Consider the following 12015-nt stretch of genomic DNA (forward strand, 5'->3'; position numbering starts at 1 on the left):
TGTTCAATGAACATGAATCTCTAGATAATTAACTTTAAAACCAAGAGGCATCTTTAATCAAACCTAAAATTTAACATACAGAATGGAAAACCAACAAAAAGTAAGAATTTTATTTGAAGTCCCAAAATAAGGCAGGCCCAAAATTTTAATATTTGCCAATTAAGGCAGCATCCTTAATGAGAGAAAATATTAAGCAAAAAGAAGAAAAACCCAGGGCTGGAGGTTCATATACCCCAGAAAAATTTAAGGCTTTCCTCCAAAATGATTATATTGCTATTTTTTTAAAAAAATATTTTACTTATTGATTGTGAGAGACAGAGAGAGAGAGAGAGAGGCAGAGACATAGGCAGAGGGAGAAGCAAGCTCCCTGCAGGGAGCCTGATGTGGGACTCGATCCCAGGACCCCAGGATCATGCCCTAAGCTGAAGGCAGATGCTCAACTGCTGAGCCACCCAGGTGCCCCTATATTGCTATTTTCAAATAAGTTCTCTTATAATACAAAATAAAAAGCTGTTTATTCCATTTGTTTTCTTTTAAAGATATATTAAATCCCTTTTAGAGAGAAATTCTTTGATAAATGTATCATTTCTGAAAAACTGAACTCGGATGTTTTTAACATGTTCTCATTCAGAGTGCAAGTAAAAGGATCATCCTCAACATTACTAGGGTTGGGAGACAGAGAAGGTTTCAAGGACTAAGGATAGGGGATGTAGAAGAGAAAAGTTCTGTAAATTTGTGGAAAGAACCAGATAGGAAATATTTTAGGCTTCACAGCCCATGAGGTCCTTGTTACAACTACTCAACACTGTCATTTTAGTGTGAAGATGTAAAGAAATGGATGCGATTGTGTTCCACAAAACTTTACTTACAAAAATAGACTGTTAGCTGGATTTTGCCTATGGTTCATACTTTGCTGACTCCTGATTCTTTTTTTATTTTGAGATTTTAATTTTAAGTCATTTCTATACCCACATGCTCCACCAACTGAGCCAGCTAGGTACCCTTCTGAGCCCTGATCTAAAAGAAAACTGGAAAGGGACACCTGGATGGCTCAGCAGTTGAGCATCTGCCTTGGGCTCATGTCATGATCCTGGGGTCCTGGGATCAAGTCCCGCATCGGGCTCCCCACAGAGAGCCAGCTTCTCCCTCTGCCTATGTCTCTGCCTCTCTCTGTGTGTCTCTCACGAATAAATAAATAAAATCTTTAAATAAAAAAAAGAACACTGGAAGGAGGTGGCATTTGTATTGAGGACAACACCATGAGCAAGCATGCATCCAGGCATCCTGATGTATTCTGTGCCTTACCATTAAAATTATGGCATTTTTTTCCTAATCAGCTGATAGCTCCCAACTTTAGTGGTAACAATGAGAGCAAAGGGGCAAAGTTAAGATGAAGACATTCCTTCTTTAGGCTCACCTACAAACCATTCAAGCTGCTGGCCAAAATTCTGCACAAGAGTGACCAGGTCTTTGCTTTGAGCATGCCTTCCCTGACAACCGGAGGTATGAAGCCTTCTTTATTTTTTATTTTTAATAATAAATTTATTTTTGTTTGGTGTTCAATTTGCCAACATACAGAATAACACCCAGTGCTCATCCCGTCAAGTGCCCCCCAGTGCCCGTCACCCATTCACCCCCACCCCCCGCCCTCCTCTCCTTCCACCACCCCTAGTTCGTTTCCCAGAGTTAGGAGTCTTTATATGTTCTGTCTCCCTTTCTGATATTTCCTACCCATTTACGGCCATACTACCCTGAACACGCCAGATCTCGTCTGAAGCCTTCTTAAAGCTCCAGTCAAGACCTAACCCAAACTCAGTCACAAGAGAGAGCTGCTAGCAAAGCCAGGTATTCCTGTGAATACCCAGAAAAACAGAACACAATATATATACTCTGACCTACAGGTTGCAGAATTAGGCAAAATAACCCTAAAATTATTTTTTTTTAATAATGTAGACTCTGGAAGCATTGTGGGAAACATGCTTTCAGAGAAATTAAAAGCCTTCATGATACATTCATAAAATCTGGCCCCATAAATCCTGGGATACTGAAAACACAGCAGGCATACCTTCCCACATGACAACCCCACCCTCTCCAACATGTTACAATAAATGGTAAAAAACGAAACAAAAAAAAAACATACTAGTTCCGTAGCTCTGCTATAAGATCCTATTTTGTTTTTGTTCTGTACTCTTCTCTAACAAATATGTTTAATCGTATTATGCCACCCTCAGGTGTCTATTTTTTTATATTTTGATTAGCAGGCAAAGCAGGATCCTTTATAAATTTCCAACCAAGTAGCTATGACTGTGATATTCAATGTACTCTTTCATAAACCCCAATCACAGAGCTAATGTAAGTTTTAGAAGTTCAACTTTTAGGGATATATGAACTATTACTTGGACTTTTCCTGCGTCTTGTGTAATAAACTACCATTGACAAAAGAACTAGAAGTGGTATAAAGAAAAAAAATACAGCAACTGATAATAATACTGTAACACAGTGCTTCTCAAAGTATGACTCAGGGATCCTGTTCAGAGTGTTTATGAGGTCAAACCTCCTGTTAAAATAATACTCAGAACATTTTTGTCACTCTCTCTCACAAGTTATAGTGGAGTTTTCTAGAAGCTACATTACTTGTGACATCCTGCAACTAAATAAATAACAGCAGCAGAGAGTTTAGCTGTCTTATATTAAGTGAAATATGAAAGAGTTTTGCAAAAATTTTCAATCCTATTCTTTTCACTGATTTTTTTGTTTTTCTAAGTATAATTATTATTCATAAAAAAAGAATTATTCTCATATGATTTCACTTATATGTGGAATCTGAAAACAAATGAACAAATAGGTGATGGGGATTAAAGAGTACACTTGTGATGAGTACTGAGTGTTCTTTGTAAGTACTGAATCACTAAATTGCACATCTGATACTAATATTATGCTGTATGTTAACCAACTAAAATTTAAATAAAAACTTGAAAAAAGGGCAGCCGGGGTGGCTCAGTGGTTTAGCGCCGCCTTCAGCCCAGGGCCTGATCCTGGAGACCAGGGATCGAGTCCCATGTCAGGCTCCCTGCATGGAGTCTGCTTCTCCCTCTTCCTGGGTCTCTACCTCTCTCTCTCTCTCTCTTTCTGTGTCTCTCATGAATAAATAAATAAAATCTTTTAAAAAAAAAACTTGAAAAAATAAGTGTAAAGTAAAAAAAAAAAGAAAGAAAAACCGAAACAGACTCATAAATACAGAGGAACAAACTGATGGGCTGCCAGAGGGGAGGAGGATGGGAAGTTGGGCAAAATAGGTGAAGGGGACTGGGAGACACAGGCTTCTAGTTATGCAGTGAGTAAGTCACAGAACAAAAAGTACAGTATAGGGAAAATAGTTAAAAGTATTGTAATAGCATTGTATGGTAACAGATGGTAGTTACAGCTGTGAGCACAGCATAACATAGAGATCTGTCAAATCACTATGTTGTATACCAGAACCTAACAATGTATATCAACTATACTTCAATTTTTAAAAAGGGTACAATCTTCCAGTTATAAAATAAATACCACATTGGGAGATAATGTAATTCATGGTGACTGTAGTTACAGTCACATAGTGAATGTTGGAAAATTAAGAGTAGCTTAAAAGTTCTCATCCTAAGAAAAAAAATTATAAACATGGATGGTGACAGATGTTAACTGGACTTATTGTGGTGACTATTTTGTAATATATATAAATAATGAATCATTATGTTGTACACCTAAAAATAAACTAAAATATGAAATCCACTCATTTTAAAATAGTATGTTATTCAGTTAATGATTAATGCTACTTTAAAATAACTTAATAAATATTTAAAAATATTATCCATTTTAGTTTCTAACATAGTACATATTAATGGATATAAACAAAGGTTCTTTGGAGCCCTCAAAAAGAATTAAGAGTATAAAGGGAATGTGATACTATCAAGTTTGAGAAGTACTGTAGTAACAGATTCTATCACAACTTCATAGAAAGTGTTTCCTCTGAAATTTGAGAAGATAAAGGAAAAGATACTGACCTCATTATCATATTACAAAGACTAAACTTGTACTTTAGGACAAATATTAACTTAAATAATGGAATTAGAGGTGAGAGGTTTCAATCACCTTCCTCACTTCACAGGAAGAAAGAGCAAAAACAGACCTAATATGGAGTTTCATCTACTTTCTTTTATCATTTTCTACTAATGACTGTGCAAATGTAAAAAATTCAAAATAGTAAGAAGGAATGCAGCAACTGAATAATGTATAAACTATACTACCTGAGGTCCCTAAATGAGCCCACTGACCCAACTGATATCTGAGTTGTATTTTCCATGTATGAACCTATTCTTAAAAAAGCAGGACTATAAAAAAAAAAGTGAAGAATGAAAAAAGAGGTATGAGGTAACTAAAGAGAAAGAAATGGGAAAAAAAGGAAAAGGAAAGGAGGAAAGAGAAAAAGGAAAGGAGGCTTTCATTTTGAGCAGTCACAGAAGAAAATGCACCAGTAAATGGTTAACTGTGACATGATTAAGTAAGCAAGCATTCCTATGAAAATTCACATAGTCATATGTGACAGGATCTTTTTTTTTTTTTTTTAAGATTTTATTTATTTATTCATGAGACACAGAGAGAGAGAGATTATGAGAGAGAGAGGCAGAGACACAGGCAGAGGGAGAGGCAGGCTCCATGCAGGGAGCCTGATGTGGGACTAGATCCGGGGACTCTAGGATCACGCCCTGGGCCAAAGGCAGGCACTAAACCACTGAGCTCCCCAGGGATCCCTGTGACAGTATCTTAAAGGTCATTTTAAAATTGAAAAATCTGAGGGGTGCCTGGGTGGCTCAGTCAGTTAAATGCCTGCCTTCAGCTCAGGTCATGATCTCAGGGGCCTAGGATTGAGCCCCATGTCCGGCTCCCTACTCTGCTCAGCCAGAAGCCTGCTTCTGTCCCTACCTCGGCCCTTCCCCACCATTTGTGCTCTCTCTTGCTCTCTCTCTCTCACTCCATCTCTAATAAATATATAAAATCTTTTAAAAAATTTAAAAATCTGAAATCAAGACATTTTTCTGGATAACATTTCCACAGCTGATGGTTAAAGTTGTCAGGCAATCCCCAAAATGCTCATTCTGACCAGAGAAACAGTAACAGTAAAACTGAACCCAACACCCCACCAGAAACCTTTGGCAATTCTGGTCCAGACCTGATGCTTCTGTGAACTACCAATATCACTGAGAAGCCCCAGGAATGAGAGCCTTCTGGAAGTCACGGTGGCTGGGAAGCTCTCAAAGAGGTGAAAAGAAAGATTTGGTATCAAGGACATGGAAAAGAGGATTCCCAGGGGATGGGAGTTGTGCTGGGTGAATGGAAATTAAGAACAAGGCTAGAATCTACAGTAGGGTAAAACTTAGGAAAATTAATGTATGCCAGGGATGGCTTTCCTGGCAGAGGGCATCAAGGATATCAAGGATATGGGACAGCATAGACAGGAGAGGAGCCCATAGAGAAGAAAGCTATACAGGAGGGAGGGCAGTAGGCAAAAGGTACTCAAGGTAGCTTCCAGTTAAAATAACGATAATCACAGCAAGAGCTTTCCTAAGGATATTAAACCTACTTATCAACCTCACAAAGGTTTGTGATGCTTTTGTGAGTAGAAAGGCAAAACAACATACATGAAAAGTAAATGTATTAAACAATTCTACTTATAATAGTCATTTTCCACTTCTGATAATAAACCAAATATTTTACCCACCATTTACAACTCTATGATCCTACAGAGCAAACCTAGAAATTAAAAACACAATTACCAGTGCAGTTTACAGACTGAAAAATAATGGACTGCTGTGACCTATATCAAACTGAACTACATATATATATTTTTAACACTATTCTATTAACAAAATCTATACTTGATTCCTTGACTTCTTTATGGCCCCCTACTAGTATGGTATACTAACTGGGTTTTATTCCTTTTTTTTAAGATTTTATTTATTTATTCACGAGAGACACAGAGAGAGAGAGAGAGAGAGGCAGAGGCCTAGGCAGAAGCAGGCTCCATACAGGAAGCCCTATGTGGGACTCGATCCCGGGACTCTGGGATCATGCCCTGAGCCGAAGGCAGATGCTCAACCGCTGAGCCACCCAGGCGTCCCATTGCATTTTATTCCTTATTCAACCTACAACTGAACACCAAAACAAAAACAAAACAGTAAGGTCCTGCCTCATACACTAAACTCAGACCACTGAGGATGATACTCAACACACTCAGAGTATCCCAAAGATATCTACAGGATGCTCCTTGCCTGAGCCACATAGAGCCACCACTCCAGAACCACACCCCCAACCCCTTTACACCTGCTGCAGAGCGGGCTAGCTCCTGCCATTACTGAAAAACATAAGATACTTCGGGTAAAATTGCTACTAAAAATCTTAAGCCACATTAAAAATAATGTCCTGGCTATTGCCTTTGACCATGGTCTGACCCTGGCAGCCACTGTCTTATAGATCTCTTTTGACTTCTAGTTGTGAAACTGACCAACTGATTCTATACTTATCTATCCCACTTTTCATTACAACTCAGTCTATATCTAAAACCTCCTCCCACCTCAGGGTCCAGTCCTGGTGAGAAGTTCCTGCTTATTGTCCTGCCCCTGATACCTGTCTTCGGTCCAAATGATAATCCTGGCAGATAGTTGAATCTCAACTATGATAGAAGTACCAGAGAGCTAGAGTCAATAAAGTACATTTGAATATTAGTCCAGAAAAGAAATAGGTTTGAATTTATTCTAACATGACAAAATCTTTTTATTCATACTATTTCCAATAAAACACAAGGCTTTAAAGAAAAAAGATTTTCAGATTCAGCTCTTTCCACATTGGTAGTTTAAACATCAATACAACTTAGTTCTAGTACAGTAAGAGAAAAATAAATTCTAGAGTTTATTTTAATAGAAATTTATCTGTATGTGCAAAAATTTAATTTACATACATATTTCACAGATGAAGGCATTTTAAAAATAAGAGATTACTTATAGCAAATTAGCCATGTGACCATAATTATAAAATACTTAATTAATCTAAGAGAATAAACCACATGCAGACAAACAAAACCAAGTCAATACTATTACTAAAATAATGATGTGCCATTCATATTTTTTAAAATAGGTAATCATCGTTTTTTAGCTCCAACAAAATTATAACATCTGAATGAACTTCTCCCAAAAATATTGCATTTTCTTCAGTTTGTTTTTTTTCCCCCTAGGCTACTTAGTGAAATACAATAATCTAAGGTATAAGTAAAATAGCACACCAGTACTTTTCCACCATAGCACCTCATTTACCTGCTATCATTCTTCAGTTAAAAGGAATAATGGAAATCAGCCTAACCAACACTACCAGAAATGAAATTTGACTTCCATGAATGTCTCATTCATTCCCGATCCTTACCCAAATGGCACAGAACTTGGATAGAGTAGACATACTGTGTTTGCTGAATGATAGAATAAATTTTAAAAAGAAAGGCAGAAAGGCATTCCAACATATAACATTATATTAGATATGCTATATTATTAGTATTCGTTTTGTCATTTTATTAGTAAGAAAGTTAACAGAACGAACAAAGGCCCATACCAGTGCATTTTCAATGTATCATCATTCCTTAGAGTAAATAAAACTTTCAAGGAGGATTCATACACACACACAAAAAAAGCCAAAAGAAGCTAATTCCCAAGTTATGCCTCCCCCACTGAAAGCATGAGGACAAGTTTATCTCAGTACTCCTGAGAAAGATCATGCTGTTGTATTGCTATCATGGCACAAGGGTAAGGAAGAAAAAGAAAATGGTTTATTAGTTCACTCCCCAAGAGGATTATTCTAGTATTAGACTAAGTAATGAGAGGTGATGATGGCCTAGGCAGTACAGCCTAAGGAGGTGAAAAATGGCTAACACTGGAAATAATTCACTTTATATTTTGAATGATTCACCTTCAAAGGGGCCATGCTATTAAGTCAAACAAATACTGTAACAATAAATCAGGCAATCATGATGCAAGAGAAGCTACATCCAAAATTATGCATAAAAACTTACCACCTAGAAGGAAAATTTATTTTTTAAGTGAATCCAGAGTTGGAAGAAAAAGAAACACATTTTCATATGGTTAGTTTTTATGAAACTACTATATATTCAGCAAACTTTTAACAGCATCCATTGTAATTAAGGATTAAAAAGCACCTCTACTATTTAAAACCTAAACAACAGATAATCCTAAGTATATAGCACACATTTTTCAAAAACAAAGACCTAATAATCACTAAAAATATGATGATGCTATTGTACCTATAATATTCTCCCTCTTATACGTAATTCTGTCACTACAGCCAAGTGTTAATTATGTATGATTGGCATAAATCAGGATAATATTAAACTGCTCATTTGTATACTGCCTCTTACCTATAAACTCTTACATTCTAGTTGCCAAAAAGAAGTATGATGCTCCACTTAATCTCTTTCCAGTTATTCAAAAGTGGTCTGAAGACAGAGCAAGAGCAAATCCGAGGTCTGTGGTTCTGAACCTATGGACATAGACACTAGGGTGCCCATGGCTAGTTTGGATATCAAGCATGCTGAGTTATCTGAATAAAAAACAAACTTCACACCTTTATTTACTACTATGCTTCAAAGTATTGTGATTAATAATACACAAGTTTATTTGAAAGTATTATTAAAGCAATATTAGCTTTCCACAAAGCAATTCAGGTTTTAAAAGAAACCAGTCTCTCATCTAGCAACTTCCACAGAAGTTCTATGAGATCCTCAACTCTTAAATAAGAATTGAGAGTATTACTGGACTTTTTTTTTTTTTTTTTTTTTTTTTGGTAATTACGCATTTTCTCAGTCAACAGACACTAACTGCAAAACCACTGTATGCGAAGGAGACCTCAAAATATCTCATGTGAAGAAGATACCTATGCTGGAACTCACTGACTTGGGTCAAAGTTATATGTGGACAAGAGTATTCAAAATTGTCTCTTTCAGCTGAAAGTTAGGTTGAGAAATTATGTGGGAGGAAAAGAATGGGGACAGGATTGTAACTGTCACCATAAGACAGAGAAGAAAGGAGAAAAAAACAGTGGTCAGGACTATCTACTGACCGGTCATCCCCGTTACAAGCTGGATGAGTTTAGATTCTGATTCTCATGTCAAGGCTCACATTATGGGAATCCTAGTACTTTCATTTCCCCAAGATGTATTACGATGCCATTACCCCAAAATGTCCTTCGAAAGTATCTACTAATTTTATTCTGTATCACCTCTGGACACGTATCTCTGAATCAATAGGTTATTCTAAATTTATCTCATGCAAATTGCAGTAGGAACTTCCTGGTTGAGTATTGTGAGATTTGCGAAGGCAATGTTAACTATCACTACTCTTCTTCATTTTTCTGATGATAGAACACTTATTTTCCCTTCAAACCATCTCAATGGCCCCATACAGCTCCATTTTGCCTTTCCTAAGGAAATTATATGGTCTTTTGGAATATGAGATCAAATTTGGATGGATACCTAAAGTTTTAGTTCTTTTAATGTGATTTTTTTAAATTGCAAAATACATTGTATAGCAAATCAAGGAATGATCTAGATTCTTTAATTATAAGAAACATGGTTTTCTCTTCAAAATAAATGGACCTGGGACTAATGAAATAATTTTTGTGCTAAGTACATATTGGCCTATATTAAACAAAAACACTTTCATTTTCTCTAATATAAAGTTTAAGTGAATGCTAAAACTTCACATCTATGATAGGTAAAAATTTATATATAATTATAAATTAAATTTCACTCTATATCTTAAATAGAAGATGAGACAGTAATTAGATTATTTTGATATTTCAACTAGTAAAAGGCCAATGTGAACTGAGAAGTGTAGAAAAGGCTGATCCTAAGACTGGCTAGCTACTGTATTTAGTAAAAATACAGTTAACATTTTCAGATCTAACTTATATCCCCTTTCCATCAAATATTAACCCAAATAGCTAACCAAAAAAATGAAACAAAAAAGCAAATGCTCTGTCTCTGCCATCTACTGGAGAAAGAAGATACAGAACATACTCACTACAGATAAGACAATTCCACACATGTAGACAATATATTCACTTTTAAGTGAATTATGCTCATAAAGTTATTTATTTTTCCAAGGATTTACATTTACCTACCTGCCATGTAGAGAATGAGAGTAGGGAGGCAGAGAATAAGCACATGTGAATGCAAAAGCAAAGATAAGCCCAAGATATTTCACTTTCTCTAAGACAGCTTCACACACCTATACTTACATGGCCATGGAGATCTGTGTTAAGAAGCATCATTGCACAAGTGAGACAATGGACTCCATCTAAGAGAAGAGACAAGGAAAGAAAGCACTGATTCGCTATTTCCTGTTGGATTCTTTATTATCATTAAAGTAGCATATATTAAGAACCTATGAACACATAATAATGTAGCTAGCCACCATTGATCATATCTGTTAGGGAGACAAGAAATAGATAAATTATTAAAAGGACCTCAGTGTACAGAGTTGGACTCTGTTGGTGATAAACTATATTATTCTTCCCTCTTTGGAGGGCAATTTGATAGTACATATCTTAAGCTTTGAAACAGTATCTTTTGACATATCAAATTAGTTTATAGGGCTTTTCACTAAGGAAATAAAGATCTATACAAAATACAAGTGTATCCAAAGAAACGTTGCTTACAATGGGGAACAAGTAAATAAAACCTTCCAAAAACACAATCCTATTATGTTTAAGTCACTAAAAATGTTGTCCAAGTATACATGTTGAAATAGTTCACAATAAATTATTATATAAAAAACACATTATATGCAGTATGGTACCATTTAAATATAAATACATCTAGAATAATATGTAACATTATATTAAAAGATTATTGTCTCTGGATAGTGAGATAATTTTTATCTTTTTATTTACATTTTCCCAATTTTCTGTAACACAAGATACAGAAGCAAAAATAAGTCATTTGCTACTCTTCTTTCTTTCTTTCTTTCTTTTTTTTTTTTTTTTTACTTCCTGGGAGGAAAGTGAAGAAAGAAGCAAAAGTCAAAGAAAACTAAGATTTGGGTCTTTCATTGTACTGTCTGGGTATCAGTTCTCTGGCTAAAAACATATGGGCAGGAATAGTTATCCTCTTTCTTGACAATTCATTAAAGGCAACATGTAGGTTGACTGGTCCAGGATACTATGGATCAAACAAAAATACAATAATACAATAATCTGTAAAGATTGAAAAATACAATAATCTGTAAAGATTGAAAAATATTCAGGGGGAAAATGTTGCTTAAACCGGACATATAATGTCACATTTAGACAGAAACATCACTCTCTCCTTACTTTATAAAGGAAAAGAAAAAGCACTAAGAATTAAGCTTCTCATCTCCAAACCTTAGAATTACTTCTCTCATTCTTTTCCCGCAATTTTCAAACTAAGTATAGTAGACAAAGGTGGTTGCAGATACAGAAAAATCTTATTAGTGTATGCCAAATATACAGTAAGGCCTTCCTAATTCCTGAATTCATGAATTAAAGACCACTTATTCTTCAGGAGTATGCCTTTGAGTATAGTAGGTGATTTCTGTCATTAAGGTCTCTAAGGAGATGCTACTAAATGCCCAAAAGTATATTTATTCCAGTTCCAGTTTATTAAATTTTAAATACATTTAAAATAAATTCCTTGAAAGCATTTGTAAAACTTAGCAGCCAACTCTCATATATCCTTATCAATGTCCAGTTGAGTGTACACATCCATATTCCTTATTTCACTCAGCAATGTCACCATATGGGGCACCTGGTGGCTCAGTTGGTCCAGTGTCTACCTTCAGTTCAGGTCATGATCCCAAGATTCTGGGATCAAGTCCTGCCATCAGGCTCCCTGCTCAGCGGGGAGCCTGCTCCTCCTTCCTGCTTGTGCTTTCTCTTGCTCTCTCTCTCTCTCTCAAA

The 12015-nt window shown here is 35.9% G+C and overlaps 1 protein-coding gene across 20 annotated transcripts in view; it reads right to left on the reverse strand.

The window, feature by feature from the left end:
* The window catches only part of PSD3 (pleckstrin and Sec7 domain containing 3), a 577475-nt gene that overhangs the window by 312276 nt on the left and 253184 nt on the right, over window positions 1–12015 (reverse strand). For all 20 annotated transcript variants that reach the window (XM_072763297.1, XM_072763299.1, XM_072763306.1 and 17 more), the window contains one exon: window positions 10336–10394. In XM_072763297.1, coding sequence (XP_072619398.1) covers window positions 10336–10394 — 59 coding nt within the window. The remainder of the gene's footprint in view (window positions 1–10335; window positions 10395–12015) is intronic.

The sequence above is a fragment of the Vulpes vulpes genome, chromosome 7, assembly GCF_048418805.1.
Source record: "Vulpes vulpes isolate BD-2025 chromosome 7, VulVul3, whole genome shotgun sequence".
Lineage (NCBI taxonomy): Eukaryota > Metazoa > Chordata > Mammalia > Carnivora > Canidae > Vulpes > Vulpes vulpes.